Raw genomic sequence first — 18,282 nt, forward strand, 5'->3', positions numbered from 1 at the left:
AGAGACCAAATTTCCCTCACAGGATCAAAAAGAGTAAATATACTTACTATATACGCACACACACACCACATCTTATGGGCTTATTAGTCTTTTTTAACAGCACTATTTCAGACTGTCCGGTCCTCCTGGAGAGGGGGCAGCTGAGGACAGCTCTGCACAGAGCCTCTCTCAGCTGATTGGCCCGCAGAGGATCCTAGAAAGGGCTTGTTGTGTACGCAGACAGGGGTCAGTGGCTCGCCCCCTTGAAGCTGTGATTGACAGGAGATGCAAGGGCCCGATAAGCCTGGCCTCCCAGCTGCTGTTACAGGGCCAGGGGTGGCCCTGCCATGAAGGCGGCCATTGTGGCTCTAACTGCTGTCTCTCAGTTTCCACCCCTCAGGGGAGTAATTAGGCCACGTTTCCCCCCTCAGAGCAATGGTGGGCTACATATACAAGCATAAGAAAGAGAGAGAGAGAGAGAAATGGAGACAAAGAGAGGGGAAAAACACGGGATACTGAAAAAGCAAAAAGAGATGGCAAAAAAGTACAAGGGTGAGAAAGGAAATGGGAGTGAATTAACAAGCAGGAGCCAGCCGACTTGGAACAAAAACAGGGACAGAGAAAAAGCAAGAGAATGAAAGAAGGAAAGAAAGAGGGTCAACTGTGTCCTGCATCCTGAGTCTCCCAACTAGGGGGCAAGTGGGCAGATCGCTTTCACTCACCTCAGAGGGCCGAGGGCCTCGTAAAAAAGAAGAAAAAAAAAGGCCCCAGGGGCCGCCTGATGAAATGGGGTCCTTGTTAGTCCCGGCGAGCCCCGGTCCGACGGGCCCATTAGTCCACCTCTGTTTTCACTCACAGACTTCCTGCAGCCACCGAACGCAGCAGACTGTGAAGACCTCCTCCACTCCTCCTCCGCCCTCGGACCAGTCGGTCCTCGGGAGAAACCCGAGCCCCCCGGCAGCCCCCCGTGACCACCGGGCCCCTAAACCAGAGGGCCAACGCGACACACGAGCAAACACGAACGTGCTCGAGAGAAAGCATTTATCACCGGTGGTGGGGGAAAAAGAAAAGAAAGGAAAGGAGAGGAGAGGAAAGAAAAGGTAAAGGGAGTGGTGCACGTGAGCAATGAGGGAGGAAGCCCCATAAAATCTGGAGGCGTAAAAAAGGCTTGAGACCAGCGCAGGCCATGAGAGTTTAAAACAGGGGTGGAACAAGGCACCCATGTTCTAGAGGCTGTGGCCTGCAGCAGTGGTTGTAATTTCATGCGCTTGGTTTTCTCTCCAGGATTTGCCTTTTTGATGGAATATAAAGGATCGCGCTTGGGGACTGACTTAACAATATCACCCCCACCCCACCCCACCCCCCATTTTCCAGAAAAAGTAGTGAAAACAAAAACAGCTGATTCAATATTATCCTCATAATTGCCTCAAGCTTAATTCAATTTCACTGTCTGCAGACAAGCCCAGTGTGTTACTGTATTTTCATCAACAGATGTATTTTCCTCTGTTTCTCCCTTTCTTGGGGAGCGGCGTTCTTCCTCCCATCTGCCTTTCATCACACAGGTATCGGTACATGCAGAAGTTCCCCGTTGATCAACAGTTTTCCCCCCTTACTTCCTGATTGCCACCCTGATGCACACAGGGCACAGGCTCCTGCGATGCCCATCTATAACAATCTCGTTTCCCTGTGGTTCTGGGGTTGTAAGACTAATCAGACGAGGCGCGCTCCATCTTCCCGCTCTCTCAGGTGTCAGATGGGCAGGTAATTTGATAAAGAGCCCCAATTCCTGCACCGCAGGACTCCAAACGGCCGGTGCGATTCTACAAGGCTCCCACTAACCAAGACAAATGTCAGCTTGACTGAGTTGTGTACACACAGCGTAAGCGAGATCAGCCCCTTGACACACACACCTACTAACACAATCAGACACACACAAACACACACACACACACTCTCAACAGGTTTGTCTGGATTCTCCCTTTCTCCCTCTAAAAAGGCCTCTTCTTATCAGCAATCTTCCCCAGAGACCAGTGCTTGGTCACTGCGGAATTCTAATTGCTTACACCTTCTGTCAAGCATTCCTCCATTGATGGTTTTTTAAACTGCCAGAAACCTACGTGAGTAAGTTAAACAAACTATTGTGCAGAGCCGCCTCTATCTTATCTCTATTTTCATTTCCAGGGGGGTCAAACAAGCACCTCGTGGCTTTGCACACTCTGACCGCGTGGGCAGAGATAACTCAGCGGGACCCCAAATTTAATTATTCCTCCAGCAAGGAAAAAAAAAAGTCCTGCCAGCTCCAGAGCCTTTGGGCCAATAAAGACCACCTGTACAAGGCATGAACCTTTCTAAAGACTTCTCTTTACCACAATAAAAGGCATGGCAGGCAATAAGGCCCATCTCCGTCGCAAGGCTGACTGACTTCATAGCTCTCCGCGGGAGTATGGGGGGGGTGGGGCGTCTAGTAAATCCTCACCACTTTTGCCAGCGTCATTAACGGGAAAAGTGATGTAATCCCCTTTGAGGGCTTGAATTTCAATTTCACACCTATGGGAAGCACACTTTGAAAGTAGAAGGGGCATTTTATACGCAGCTGTAACCCACATGATTTGGGGACGACATGGGGGCTGGTCTGGGGTGAGGTGGGGTGCGGATTTAGGAGTGAATGCCATGCTCAGCTCAGGCCACAGGCTCTCCACCATTCTTTTTCATGACGTGCCCGGCTTCCAGTCCAGTTAGATGAAGTAATTCAGCCAGTTCCAGTCCCACCGACATTGCCACCCAGGGCCAGGTTAAGGTCATCTGGGGCCCGGGGCAGAGGCCTCCCTGAGGCCCCCCCCCCCCCCCCATTTTTTTTCAATATATATTACTATTATTATTATTATCAATATACATAAGACAGAGAGAGGCAATTCAATTATGACAGACATAATGTAAAAATGAAATTTGCATTTATATTGTGGAACCGTATAACCAACATACAAAAAACAAGTAGCCTACAACCATGGGGCAATGCACACAAAAAAATCAACCATGAAATATTACATTATTACCATCAATTACTTTAACTAAGGCTTGAAAACTGCCAGTGGTACCCAGGTCAGACTAAAATGTTTAACTCCCGAACTCTGAACTCATGAAACATTGTAGCCTAAAGTTTGGCGCGCACGCACACAGCCACATCATGATGCATTGTAACACACTGTCTGCGCTACTGGTCGGGTGCGTCGAGTATGTGGGACGTTATACACTGTAACACGCAGCCCTAGCCAGCCACGACGTCAAATACATTGAAACACGCAGTCTAGCGCGCACACACAGCCCAACCACATCAAATACAAACAAGGGGGGTGTCGCAGCCGATAACGGTAACGTTGGCAGGGACAGGGGTAGTATGCCTAGACGTGGACGTATCACTATTTTGATCCTCGTTATGAAAAAAGTGGATGGGGCGCCTGCAGGAATGAATGCGATGGTACGCACACACCCACCTAACTTTCAACGCTTTGATAATATTTGTCCCGGTTAGGTTCCTGCATTGGTCAGTTAAAAAGTAGCCTACATACTGTAGTAGGCTAATAACATCCACATGCAATATGTTTATAACAACAACGCCTAACAACGACTTATTTATTTGGACAACTTTGTATATCCCTATAAAGGCTAAAGTTACCTAGTTTTGTTCTAGCGAAGGCTACTTTCACGTATGGCTTTAAACAGTGGTAATGCTAGCCTAACGTTTTGACAAGCAATAATCTTGCCTACCTTGTGCTTGCGGCTTGCCCATTTGAAATAACTCCTCTCGCTTTGCTGTCTCCATCCTTTCTGTTTTCGTTGTTTAAAAACACGTGTTGTATCCATGATGAGTCTCGAGTTAATTAATTAGCTTATACCACTGTGTGCTGATAACCAGCATAGATAGTAATAGAAAACAACAAGCTAGCCTACAACTTCTGTAGAATGCCTGTGTGTATCTCTCCTGCTCAAACAAAAGTTTCGCGCGTGCATAGTTCTGCATTAAGTTGATTTTGATAACGTTACAATTAATGATGCAGTAACGTTACAATTAATAATTAATTAATGATGCAGTAACGTTACAATTAATAATGAAGTTAATGGAATAGGCTACTGTGCAGAGTTGAGAAGTTATTGTAGCCTAGGCCAATTTGGTGTGAATACACGCACACAGGGGAAATTCTCTCTCGTTGTTGAGTAGCCTGGCTGATATGCACAGTGCGTACGGCCATGGTTTTGGCTGAAGCTCTCTCTTTTTTCGAGATCCGCTTTCATATTTCCTAATTGTCTCATGCGAAGCCATTGTTGTTTGTGATAGCATGCATTGATACGGGCAAAGACAGGTGACGATAAGACATTTGTTTTCTTTTTTAAATGTCCCGCGCCGGGGCCCCCTAGTGGCCGGGGCCCGGGGCAGCAGCCCCTTTGCCCAATGCCCAAACGCGGCCACCACCTACTTACCACAACCTTGCCCAAAAGCTTTTTTTTTTTTCTGTTCGCATCACTGTAATGTCTGGTCTGAGAGAGAACCGGCGAGCCTCTTAGCGGAGACTTTTTCGCTCTCTCTTTATCCTTTCATTGTGGCTTTTAAAAACTCGAGACGACTGCGCTCTGACCTAATGGCCGGGCGCTTAAGCCTCCTTCTCCTCGATTCTGCACGAGTGCCGTGGTCACAATGAAAAGGAATTTAAGTCATTTGTTCTAAGTACCTTTAATCAGATTTTCAACTCGTTTAATTTAATGCCCCGCTTGGGCCTGGGACCTGCCGCTGATCTACAGATGACCTGGCGGTGAACTGCGGGAGACTAGGGCCCCAGCTGTGGAAAGCTGCTTGAAGTTGTATTTGTGAAACGTCGCCCGTGATGAAGCAAGAGTGGGGGGTTGCAGCGCGAGGTCAAACAGTCTCCCCCAGTTAGTCAATGTGCAAACAAATAAATCAGTTTTAAGTAGTTATAATGTGACTAGACTGATTTCAAAGTGACCACGATTTGACTCAAATATCAGACCCTTTTATACTTAACCTAACTTACAGCAAAAGCTATGTACACAGTTACAACTGTGTATGCCCCTTGGAATCAAACTCATGATCTTTGCATCATAACCCCTCTGCTATACCAGCTTACCTGTAGGAATTTGGTTGGGGATCCAAGGATACTGTTCTCTCAAAACAGTACAACATCTTATTAATGTGTGTTGTTATCTTACCGGCTCCGAAGGCGAAAAAGAAACTCTTGTCAGGGTGTTCCTCCAGAAGGGCTTTCACTCTCTTTCCCATCCTCTCGTTGCGCTTGTAGATCAGCTCCTGTCTGAAGTAGCTGTCAATCTCCTGCGCCGTGATCTGTTCACTTGGTGGCAGAGTGACATTATTAAAGTTGGGGACCTATGGGAGGAAAAGGATTGGGATAGTCCATTAGGAAAGCAAATAAAGGAAGACCACCAAAAAAAAATCAAAAATGTTCTTCAGACCAACTGGTCTCCTTTTGTGTGGACGGGTAAGAAGTTTGCTGAGGAACGAACTGTTTTCCCTATTATGCAAAGCCATTAAACACTACTGGCATAAGGAAGCAGCAACTAACTGAGGCCAAGTCGATTGCTTGTGGTATCACTAGGCGATTACATAATTGATGTGGCGTGTGCTCGGAAAATTCCAGAGAAGCTGCTGTACTTTGGGACTACTTTCATAAGTTATCTTTCTGCAGCACTACTGTGCTTTATGCTCTTTATCAATGAGAAAACAAAAAATCAAGTAAAGAGCCGCAAATAGAGTCTGTGAAGGGACTGTGGAGGCTTTGGAACGGCTTGTAGATACCTGTGAAGTGTCATGGTTGAAGATGATGGAGTTGAGATCTCCACAGTTGTAGTGCTTGATGAGGTCCTCAGTGGTGTAAGGGATTTGCACGCTGCCTGCTCTGAGAGACTCCTGCTGCAGAAGAGTCTGATTCAGGGCAAAAATCACCTGGGAAAAAAGAAAAAGAGAGAGAAAGGGGCACAATGTTACTGAGATGGACCGTTGAACGGGTGCATTATGGCAGGAAATCAATCCTTCTTTTAAGTTTCTTTGAGTTTGACATTGATCAGACTACTCCTGCTATGTATCTTCAGAAATAGTTTTATGACAGCCTGAAATCAGTTCACAGCTGATGGTAAAAACACACAGCGTTGCATAGACCCTGCTTGCCCCTGATGCTCATCCTGCTTTTCATCACCTGTACGGTTTGGCACAACAGGACCGTTCTCACGACTACCTCCATGCAAGGCAGTGTTTTCTGTAGACCCGATTCCCTGAGAGCTCCTAAACCCTGAACAACCTTGTGTACGGAGATTAGATTACTGGGGACCAATCGGAGGGCAACGAAGTCTCCCTCACATTTTCCGATTAACGGCTTTGTCAAATGGAAAGAGCATTAAGAACATTTTCTTCCAACCCAATTTGAGCTGTCAGGCACCCAGGGACATGGGACTGGAATCTTTTGTGTCATCAAAGACCTTCCAAAGGTCTGTGTGTGTGTGTGTGTGTGCGTGTGAGTGTAACTGTGTTTGTGCATGCATGTAGGCATGTGGTCTAAAAGAACTTCTACTTTAAATTAGCTTACTCTCTCTTCCTTTCTCTCTCTCACTCTCTCTCTCTCTTTCTCCCTCTCTCTCTTTTTGTTTATGCTGTTTTGGCAACCCACCATTGTCCCACCATGAAATTCTGCTATGTTTCCCCACTGGCCCTGGTCAGGCCTGCTGTTTCAGATTACCCCTGCAGCACCCTGAGATCTCCCCCGAAAAAGCTCCTCAAGCACCCCGCGATTGATCACCAACAATAGCCCTAACCCTCGCCCAAATAACAACTTTATTTGTTTCTCAACGGGGAAAATCAATCAAACCGACCCACCCATCCTCCTCCTCCTCTCAGCACACTCACACACACACAAACACCCACCCACACTCACACTCACACCCACACACACACACTTAGTCACACTCGCGCATACACACTACCCCCACTCTGTGTGAGCGCGGCACAGCTATGTAGTGTGGACGCAAGGGGCCGCATGAATTTCTATTTCCCCACACACACCCGCGCGCAGAGGCAGCTTTTTCATGTGTTGTTCTCTACAGTGCTCGGCTGACACTCTTCGCCACGGCTGTCATTGTCGGGACCGATCGTATAGGAGAAGAGGGCAGGGCGCAGCAGATGCCATCTTGTCTGGGACAAAGGCTCCCCTCAGCACCCCTCTCCACTCCCGCACTTTCATCCACCTCGGATCAAAGCGCCACTCTGCATATGAAAAGGGGCCGGCTTTATGCTGCTCAAATTAGCCTATCGCCACCCTGCCAGCCTCCCGGCTCCCCAACAAAAAGCCCACACATCTGTTCCGAGCCACATCTTCAGGGGCTTTCTCTGCCTGGCCATCCAAGGGCCTTTCAGAGCATTAAATTATGGTGCTCGCAAGAAGGGGAGAAGGGCTTGGTTTGGTTGGTTGGTTGGTTGATGGAGGGGTTGGAGCAGGATTGGGGGGGTGGGGGGTTAGGGAGGGAAAGTGAGGAGGAGGAGGAGGAGGAGGGGGTCAGGATCATTCATACAAAAAAAAGAAAAGAGGGGAGGAAGAAGGGAGGGGTGGTGAAGGTGGAAGAAGAAGGAGGAAAAAGGGGGAGGAGGTGATAGAGAGAGAGAAAGAAGGAGAAGTAGAAGGAGAAGAAGAGAAGGGGGCGAGCTGAACGAATTACATTTCTTCCTGTGATCCCCCCCCCCCCTCAAACCTACCCTACCCTACCCTACCCTACCCTCAGTCTCTGTTGTGTCCTGCTCCGCGGGTCAGCGGGTGCATTTTCCCACTGCTCCCCGGTGCCCATTCAGGGCCGCCCCTCTCCAAAAGCCCCGCTCCCTCTGAGGGGCCTGCGAACACACACCTCGGGTCCGGGGGCCAGCGGCCATCAAAGCCCCCGTGGCCCTATGAAAGTCAATAATTCCCCTTTGTCATGGAAATAGCACTTGATTTAAAAACAGGGGGGGGGGGGACCAGAGCTGGAGCAGAGAGGGGAAGGTATCCCAGAGAAAAGTGGGAGTGGATGGGAGGGAGGAGAGAGTGGCCTGGGCCACTTGATTAATGGCTACTGAGCTTATGGAGCATCCTGAACAAGGTTCCCTTATCCAGAGCTCCTGAAGAAGGTTCCCTTATCCAGAGCTCCTGAAGAGGGTTCACTTACCCAGAACTCTGGAAGAAGTTGCTCTCACCTATTGAGTTCCTATAGAAGGTTCTCTAACCCAGAGTTCCTGAACAAGTTTCCCTTACCCTGAGTAGGGCGGGAAATGCCCAAAAAAGGACATCTTGATTCTTTCACCGTTTTTTTTTTTTTTACATTTTTTTCTCAATTTTATTCATTTTATTTTCTCTTCAAGATAAAACATTATTTGAAAAGATGTTTATTAAAAACTATAGGCTATACTGTTCAAGTAGCCTGACTAGGACGGTATATGTCTTATAGATCATATCAGCCATAGGAAACAGATTTTACAACGAGCAGGCCTACAAAGAGAGGTCAGTATGTGGCAAAATGATGGCAACACATGTACTGATTCATTTTTGACGTTTGGCTTTGTGCTTATTAATAGGCTACAAGATAGCCTGCAATCTATCCGGAGAGATTCCGGAGAGGTCACACCCAACACCTGCCACTGACCATCGACGATGCTGTGGTGGAGAGAGTGAGCAGCACCAAATTCCTGAGGGTGCACATCAGTGAAGACCTCTCCTGGACCACCAACACTGCATCACTGGCAAAGAAAGCTCAGCGCCGCCTGTACTTCCTGCGGAAACTCAGGCGAGCAAGTGCTCCACCAGCCATCATGACCACATTCTACCGAGGCACCATTGAGAGCATCCTCTCCAGCTGTATCGCTGTGTGGGGCAGAAGCTGCACTGAATACAACAGGAAAGCCCTGCAGCGCATAGTGAACACAGCTGGAAGGATTATTGGTGCTTCACTCCCCTCCCTGAAGGACATTTACACCTCCCACCTCACCCGCAAAATTGACAATAAAGCAGACTTTGACTTTGACTTGACTGTCATAATGTTAACAGGGTGCATAAAAATAGATATTGCCTAATGATAGATTTCTCTCTTACCAATTTAACTGATTAATAAGACTACCTCATTCATAGGAAGAGATTTGATTTGCAACCGCATAGTTAATGCACAGGAAGAAGGATACATCAATCCTTCATTAATCCTAAATGACGATCTTGCAACGTTAACAAAATTGAAAGTCTATTTCAAAGTTGGATGGTTTCTTGGGTCGTTCTGCTCACTTCAGCTGTTAATCAATAAGTAAAACCTGATGGTTAGGTGTGTTCGGAAATTAAATTAAATTCACCGTCACTGCTGTGTAATTGAACTGCAACTAATCTCCTGTTTACTGGCAGCAGTAACGTGACAACACTGAAAGCAGGGGATCACTCTAGACAAGTACTAGTTCAGTGTTTAGTGACAGAAAAAAACTTAAGCATTATTTATGTTTTGTAGGTAAAATCTACACAGAGCCTAGGCTACGCTGTTGAAAGCGTAACTTTATATTTGCATACATGGTGTTTCTGTGTAGTTCTGCAAGTCACCACCAAAACAGGAGCCAGTTGGAAAAACAGCCTCTTAACTCCAGACAAGGACTGCTGCTGGTGTTTGAGGGACACTTGAGGGAAAATCTCGATGTCTGATTTAGGCATTTTTCACAAGGATCAAAAACAAGCTTGAATTAATCAAATTAATTTGATATATTAATTTGATATGATATATTTCATATACCAGCCTAAATCCAGAGGTTTCAAATTATGTGCATCTGAGCATAGAAGAGGTGCTCTCACAGTGATGTCCTAGAACGCTATCTGTGGAACTGCTTTGTCTGCAGTATAAAAACGTTAGGGAGGGACATAACTCTGATATCACAGAGTTTGGTTCCCTGAGAAAACACAGCCTGTAAAGACATTTCTAAACAAACACATAAAAATATTCCAAGATATCAAGATCAACCCCCATTTTTCTAATTATGCATAATATAAATCACTTCCATAAACCAGAGTGGCCACCTCATCCTTATTAGCAGCTAAAAGCGTCCAGAGAGCCAAAGACCCAGCTCCTAAGCATGACTGATATGATGGGAACCTTTTACAAGCTAATAAACAACAGCTCTGGCATGGGCCAAAAATGCATAAATAAATAAGTAATTAAGTTTCTGAATGACTGTAGCAGGACAACGGAGCAGTGCAATGTGGCTCTGTGCTGATAATGCATTTCTCATGTGCCATGGAGGAGGGGGAAGTCAAAAATCTACTTCAAGGAAAATAAAATAAATGTAATTCAATTCAACAACAACATACCCAACCTGCATACGTTTCATATAACACACTACTACCACTACACTAGACTACTATTTCACTATTGTAATGTCACAGAAGATGTAAACACTGATGTTATAATATACACATACTGTACAAATGCACATAGTATACACGGCAGGTAGCAGATGTGCTGCAGGTGTGCATGTGTGACCTGTGTAATGCACAGTGGCTCATGTCATGATGACAGGTCAATCCCAGATCAATCAATGACACTAAAGATGGACTTTGATGCCTGGGGTCCTTTTGAGTTCCAAATCGCTCCGATTTCGTTAGTCCAAGCCATTTGTTTTTTCAGAGGGAATCTCTTGCTTGACATGATCCGCACAATGACTCTACCAGCCAGACAGCTGAACAGCCTTGGCCGCCGCCCAAGGACGAGCGGGAGGCTTCCAGCCATTTCTCTGTTTCTCTGTCTGTCTCTCTCTCTCTCTCTCTCTCTCTCTCTCTCTCTCTCTCTCTCTCTCTCTCTCTTTCTGTTCCCAGTGTGTTGGGCATGAAAGATGTTATCAAAAGAAACCTAAAACGCTACCACGGTTTTTGGCTGTGCGCGAGGTCAGGCCCAGAGACTCCATTATCCTCCGATATCAAGCGCGAGAGCTTCAGCGGCGAAGGCTTAGAGAGGGGGAATACGTCTGAGAGGACACTCTACTGGCACGTTCAAGTGATGGCTACATTTCCCCTCTGTCAACAGCCAGGGTTGACAGACAGCTCCGTGGCCCTGAATTAATGGACTGTTAAAAGCATTAGGCCTCTCCACCCCCTGAGAGCCTTGTCTTTTTTTTTAAACACAGTGATTGAGTACACGCTCACTGCTTTTAAATTGGATGAGACAGAGGGAAGTACAGTGTAATGCATGCTGTGTGAAATGCCTCATACGTATGATATAACGGCTTAGATATTTGATTTGAGTTGTGCCAAGAGCACGGGGAGGGTGAGCACAGCAGGTTTAGACTGGCGCACAGTTAAACTTGATGGTACGGGACAGCGCTGCTAACTTAAAACAGACAAAATAAAAGCACCCATGCTGTTGGGTGAATGGAGGAGCACTTGAAAGGAAAGAGGTGGGTGGTAAGAGAGAAGGAGAGCAGGAAAGAGAGAGACAGAGAGAGAGAGAGAAAGAGAGAGAGAGGGTGCTCAGGGTGGCGTCCGTGAATACGGCTCCTCATAAAATGCATTGTGGGAAGCCTCGGTTCGGGAGTAATCGTGTCCAAGGCTAAGTGGAGAGGAACCCTTCTTGAGCGGAGGACGTGTCCTGCTGCAGGCTAGTTGATGTTGGCAGCTGGTGCACCGTGGCTCTAGCCTGCGGTCAGCGACGAAGTCGTATGTACTCGCGAGAGCCGGCTGGAAGCCACACAAAGTGGTGCGCGCCACAAAACACCCTCCACAGCACCCTCTGCCCTCAACCCTCCCGCTGGCGCTTGGATCTCCTCCGGGTGGAAAATGCTTGCTCTGTCCCTAGCAGCGCTTTGACTTTGCTTTACTTCTCCCAGCAACTGTTGCGCCCTCAATCACTCTCTCCATCGCCGGCTCACTGAATCACTCACTCGCTCGCTCGGTGTGTCCGGACACGGGGTTATGCTGGCTATTACCAACGGCCTGTGTTACAGTAACACACACACACACACACACACACACACACACACACACACACATACCAGAGCTGTGTGCCACCCACAGAAGGAACCTCAGTTGAACCAGGACAAAAAAAAGTCAACAAGCGAAGGCGGCCGTTCAGGAGCGTGGCTCGCACAAAGCCGAGATTCACGGGAGATTGAAAAGCACCACGCCGAGCCAAGACCGCCGCAGGACCCGAGGTTCTGATGGACGGACCTCCGGTCCTGGCCGCATCGCAGGAGCCAGCGTGCGCGTGTGTGTGCGTGTGTCTGCGTGTGTGTGTGTGGAATCCAATGTGTTTTGAAAGAGGAAGTTTGGCGTTGTTTCGTTTTAAACAGGAAAGCACTGGCTCCAGAGTCAGACGTCGGATTTATGTCTCGTTTTGTGCGTTGCACCTTCTTCAAAGCCTTGCCTCGGCCCACCTCCGACCATTAAAAACGGACTGCTGTAAAACACATCCCTCTACAGCACTTAGAGCTGTTCTCAAATAAATCAAACTGCACCATCTCCAGAACTTTCTATTTTAGAAAGTTCACTTGAGAACCTAATTAAACAGAAAGCTGTATACCAAACAGTGTGTATATGTGTGCATACAGTATGTATATGTGTGAGTGTGTGTGTGTGTGTGTGTGTGTCTGTGTGTGTGTGTGTGTGTGTGTGTGTCTGTGTGTGTGTGTGTGTGTGTGTGTGTGTGTGTGTGTGTGTGTGTTTACTGTCACTGTGTTTGTCTGACCGAGCAGGAGCAGGTAAGTTTGAGTTGGAGGCGGTCAGTAGGAGCCGGAGCTCTGGTTTCTGTGTTGTCCGGTCTTATCACCCCGGAGTCCGGCTTTGATCCCACCTTCCCCCTCGGCCGGCCTGGACTGGAGGGATGACCCCTGCATTCCAGCGGCACTAACAACCCAGCCGAGCGAGCACTTGCCGTCCCAGATTACCCCAACAGGCCTGGAGATCACACCCCAGCGTGCCTTTGAAGATTTCTTCTATGATTCTACTCTCTCTCACACACACACACACACACACACACACACACAAACACACACGCACATACATAGAAAGAAAAAGCCCAGAGTATGAAAAGTGTGTGATATTTACACACACACACACAACATCACACACACACTCCTCTTGGCAGTGTTTCATTCTGCTGCATCTCTGCTGCATCACAGTGGTGGGCTGTAGTGGACCGTCCTTCCTTAAGCAAGAGAAAAAAAAAATCCCTCACTCTGCTGCTCTTGCTTATGTTTTACTACACTACAGACATCCCTTTGATTATTCAACCGTGGCGAGCCAGCCAGGACCATCTGCTCCATGAATACACCCACACACACTCACGCACACACACACACACACACACATGCACGCACAAATAAACATGGGCGCTGAAGATTGACAGCTGGCCAGGAGTAGCGAGTGTGTGGGCAGGCGCCTGACCTGCGCGTCTCTTCGGGGGACGCTAGAGTGGGCTTCTGTCACAGTAGTGATGGGGAGCAAATAAACAGGCCGGAGCACGCAGGGGACCGAGCAGGAGCTCAGGCGGGAGCTCTTTACCCACACACTGGGACTGTGGGCTAGTCTATTAGAGACACTGCAGAGCCAGCAGAGGTGGAGAAAGGTGGGGGGGCATGGAGAGAGAGAGAGAGCGAGAGAGGAGGGGGAGGAGGGGGAGGAAAGAGACACAGAGATGGAGAAAGAGGAGGGGAAAGAGAGAGGAGAGTGAGCTAGATAAAGACATATGGAAAGAGGAGAGGAAAGAGACAGAAAGGTGGGGGAAATAAAGAGCAAGAGCAGAGGGACATGAAAGGAAAGAGGGGAAGAGAGAACAAGTGAGATCATGGGCCGAGCCAGTGAGAGAGCCTGTCTGTGGTTTCTCCTCCTGATTTTGCCGCCACTTGCCGGTGAAAACCTCAGTGGCTTCTGTTCAGCCTCTGAAGTGTGTGTGTGTTTACGTGTCACATGAGCCCCACCTCAAAACCTCGATGAGATTGCTGCAGCCCGTCGTCACCACCACAGACCCTCCAGACATACACACACACACACACACACACAGCTCCTCTCAACCCCTCAATCTTGCGGGGCCAGCGTTTCCCTTGGTGCGTGGCCACAGACAAATATTTAGGCTGTCAGGGGGAATCAGGCTCAAACACAAAAGGTAGCTGCAACACACTGGAGACGTGTGGCCCTCGTGAAGGCTGCAACTGAGCGCGCACTTCGAGCCAGCCTCGCCGCAAAGACCCGAGACGAGGGAGAGAAGAGAAGAGACAAGCAGAACACAGACAGAGAGGGAGCCGCAAAAAAGAGAGGGAATAACTTCAGGGAGAAGAGAGAAAAAAAGAGGAAAAGAAACTAAAGATGTGTGTTGGAGATAAAGAGAAGTGTGGCTGTGAGTGCCAGCGCAGCTCCAGAGAGCCCAAAGAGCTCTCCTTGCAGCCCAAAGAGCTCTCCTTGCAGCCCAAAGAGTCAGTGGATGGAAGCTGATTTTCATGGGCAAAAGATAAAGGGTAATCTTAAAACTTAACCTAAATCTCAAAAGGGCTCATCTTTCCAAAATCCTAATTTCGCTTGCTCCTCAAAAGGCTTCCTCATTATTATGAGAAACATTATTAGTGTATCTAACTGATAGCAGCATCATCAAAGTGCTTTTTTTTTTCTTTCTTGTTCTCTGAGCAGAGAAATGTTTTCACTGCGCCGGGCGACGGGGGTGGACAGAGCCCGAGCTGTTTTAATGAAGATGCTTTCGCCGGCGGTCCCACGTTTGGCTCCTCGGGTAGAGGACCCCAGCGCTCTGAAGGGGGATTAGGCAGATCAAAGGGCCGCAGGGCTTCAGAGCAGACTGGCATGCCTGCTTCTCACACGAGCCCCCGGCCCAGCCCAGCCCAGCCCAGCCCAGCGCGGTCCAGCCGCAAGGATGACTGGATGCTTTTAATGGGACACAAACTGGGGCCAGTGATCTTCCAGCTCACCGAGGTGCACGCATACATACATACACACACACACACACACACACACACACACACACACACACACACACACACACACTCAATGTGAGGCTTGCAACCACCACTGAGGTTTTCAATTTCATGCGCATTTGTCTCCCAAAACTCACTCCAGGAGGCCAGAAATTGCCATGAGACAAGCAGCTCTATATACAGTAGGCCCTGTTCCTCCTCCCTGTAAGACTGAAGGGCTGCAGGACCGTAGCAGCAACGAGCATCTCCACATAATGCATAGCTCTTACTGTATAGGGGTGTTGTTCATATATGAATTTGTGTGAGAGTAAGTATGTGTGTGTTTATTTACTTATGTAAAGGAGTGAGCCTGATGGAATCTATATTTGCCAGTGTAGTGGCTATTTTGTTTATGTAGGCAGCAAAAAGCCACCCAGCCCACACGCATCTATCAACATCTGCTAGGCAAGGCCCTGGGTCACTAATGCACTTCCTGTTTTGACCCCCGAGCACCCACAGGTCAAATAAACACGCTCCAGTTTAACTCGGCACAATGAACACAGACGTACACACGAGGGAGCCACGGGAGGCCGAGTCGAGGAGCGGAGAGGAAAGCCGAGGCGCGCTGGTGGGCATTTGTCCTGCAACACCTCCCATGGGCTGGGCGACCGGCCGGCCGGCAGGGATACTTATGGATTTTTCATTTCCTTGGGCCTCATTTGAGTCCCCCCCCCCTCCACACACACACACACACACACACACACACACACACACCCATAATAGACGTGGGTGGCTGTGGAGCCGAAACCTAAATACACTCTCAGGCCGGTCCCCACAGAAGTCAATTGTTCTTTTCAGCGAATGCTGCAGGGGGGTGGCAGAACTAGCATAGCTAGCATGGGACTCTAATGGTGGGGTGTGGGTGGGTGATTGTTGGGGTGTTTCCCTCTGGGTGCCACAGCTGTGAAGTGATAAGACAGAGCTGCCGAAACACGAAAGCAGACCATCCGCGCGCTCCAGGATAGAAGGGCCGTCCGACGCCCACCTCCGCTCACCGAGCTCGGGTCATCAGCCACACTCTGATCAGCTCCCCCAACACACACATACGCTCACACACCACAAAAGCATGTCCTGGATACTGCCCACGTAGTGGAAAATATCTGCGGATAGCCCTTCAACCTCAGAGGCAGTGAGTCTGCATGTGGCCGAAAAATGATAAACCCTGTGTGTGTGTGGGGGGGGGGGGGGGCCTGTAGTCTACATGATGTATAGCTGAGGCTACAGACAAAGCATGTGCCACACTGAATACCATTAATATATATTCCAGTAGACTTAGATGGCAAAATGGAAACTACAATGAAAGTTTTAAAGAGGTTTGAAACAGACTCAAAATGTTTGGGTGAGAGGGAGATAGAGGGAGAGAGAGAGAGAAAGATGAAGAGAAAGAAGAACAGAGAAGAGGCCTACAGCTGGGAAATGGGACAGAATGGATGGATGAGGGGGGGGGGCTTCAGCAGGAGCTGGAGAGGGAGAAAGGGAGAGAGAGAGAGAGATGCAATTAACTTTTCGGGGAGAGGAACAGTGGGCTTCTTGTCAGAGATCTACAGCTTTTATGAGGTCAGCTACCAAATCCAGACAAAGACGCCCCATCCCCAAAGACAAACAGTCTTTGGGTGTAAATGACCCTGAAAGCACAGGCCGTTTCATGTGAGCGTGTGGAATTCTCTCAGTGCGAGGACAAAAAGTAAACAATACAAGGGGCTTTGAGGGGGTGTGTGCAGGGGAGGGTGGGTTTGGTGTGTGTGTGTGTGTGTAGGGGGGGGGGGGGGTGAGTGGCAGGGGGGTTTCTGAGGGGTGTGTGTGTGCTTTCACTCCCAGGCTTGTTCCAGAGACCGACGTTTTAAAAGGTGGAAATGGAAGCAAAACAACTGTTCCGGGAGAATCTGACAAACACAAGGCTCCCAAGTCAGCCACGCTACACACGCAACAGTGAAAGACTAAGCGCGTGGCTCCAGAACACTTCCCAAAAAACTTATCTGAGCATGTATCGGACAGACATTTGGCAGGGAGATCACTTCACTCTGGCCTGTGCATGCATGGATGCTCCATCCGGTTTTTGCCGGGCTGTCCCAATGGCTGCTGCCTACTGTCTACTGCTGCAGGACTCAGTCATCTCGGGTCACACTTTATTGATGCTTTTGCAGAAACTCAAAAGTTGCCAACTTCTTCAAATTGAGCTATGTTATGCAATACCACTAGCAGGCCTGCAGGATGTGTTAAATGTACCGGAATTCCATTTGAGAAATACTTCAGAGGAAGTTTGCTCACTGATGTTTCTTCCAGTGGTACAAGAAAAATGAAATTCAGCTCAACCCACACACCTGTCAACACAGGCATGTTAAATAGAATCTAAGAACTGCTCCTGTTCACAGAGAGACAGGTAGACTATTAACATAAAATAACTGATAACCAACCACAAGGACATCCTTTTAAGGAGCCCAACAACAACAAGCTTCTCTGAGGGCCGATTCACGGCACTGAGACAGCAGCACTCACAGCAGAGCAGAGCAGAGCAGCATCCCTGGTCACGGCGCCTCCACATCGATCATCCTGACACCAGACTCTCTCAGGTTGTCGGAGAGTCCCTCCAAAACAAGCTAAGAGTGCCTCCGTCAACAGCTGGAGGTGTGAACTGCCCATCTGCCGCGGAGTGCCCATTGGCCATGTCCAACAAGCACGCCTGCCAACCTCTTCCATCAATCTGCCTCTCTATACACACTCCACATCCCCCCAACCCCCCGGCTTCCTGGACAGGTATCCGATTAAAGATGGATTATCAGGCCCTTTATGAAAACACACCACTTCACATACATACACACAGAAAGAGTAAGCGAGAGGGAAACTGTGTGTGTGTGTGTGTGTGTGTAAGAGCAACACACACACACACACACACACACACACACACACACACACACACACAGAGAGACACACAGCATTTCCTTTCTGCACGCTGCAGTCCAAGCAGCAGACCATCACATTTGCGGTGTGTCCACATCAATGTCTGTCAGCCTGACCAGTGCTGGAGGAACATGCCCCGCTCGGCAATTTGTCAGAGAGCAGCAGCGTGTTCCAGGCTGCAGCAGCAGATCTTATCTGGGACACACAACTCCCGCTCTGTTCACCTCAACCCCCCCCCTCCCACACACACACACACACACACACACACACATACACATACACACACACACACACATACACACACATACACATACACACAACACCTCCACCAACACACACACACACACACATCATCATGGCACATGGCAAGTGCCGTGTGTGTTTTTTTT

General features: G+C 48.5%; 2 protein-coding genes across 2 annotated transcripts in view; one reads left to right on the forward strand and one right to left on the reverse strand.

Annotated features, from left to right (window-relative positions):
- trabd2a (TraB domain containing 2A) overlaps window positions 1–18,282 on the reverse strand; it is a 56,063-nt gene that overhangs the window by 27,561 nt on the left and 10,220 nt on the right. The window contains exons 3-4 of the mRNA XM_042058974.1: window positions 5,804–5,950; window positions 5,200–5,374 (exon numbers count right to left, since the gene is read on the reverse strand). Coding sequence (XP_041914908.1) covers window positions 5,200–5,374; window positions 5,804–5,950 — 322 coding nt within the window. The remainder of the gene's footprint in view (window positions 1–5,199; window positions 5,375–5,803; window positions 5,951–18,282) is intronic.
- Window positions 14,876–18,282, forward strand: part of dcc (DCC netrin 1 receptor) — a 268,772-nt gene continuing 265,365 nt past the window's right edge. The window contains exon 1 of the mRNA XM_042058972.1: window positions 14,876–14,954. Within this exon, the coding sequence (XP_041914906.1) occupies window positions 14,904–14,954 (51 nt within the window). The 5' untranslated portion in view covers window positions 14,876–14,903. The remainder of the gene's footprint in view (window positions 14,955–18,282) is intronic.

This window comes from Alosa sapidissima, chromosome 13 (genome assembly GCF_018492685.1).
Source record: "Alosa sapidissima isolate fAloSap1 chromosome 13, fAloSap1.pri, whole genome shotgun sequence".
NCBI lineage: Eukaryota > Metazoa > Chordata > Actinopteri > Clupeiformes > Clupeidae > Alosa > Alosa sapidissima.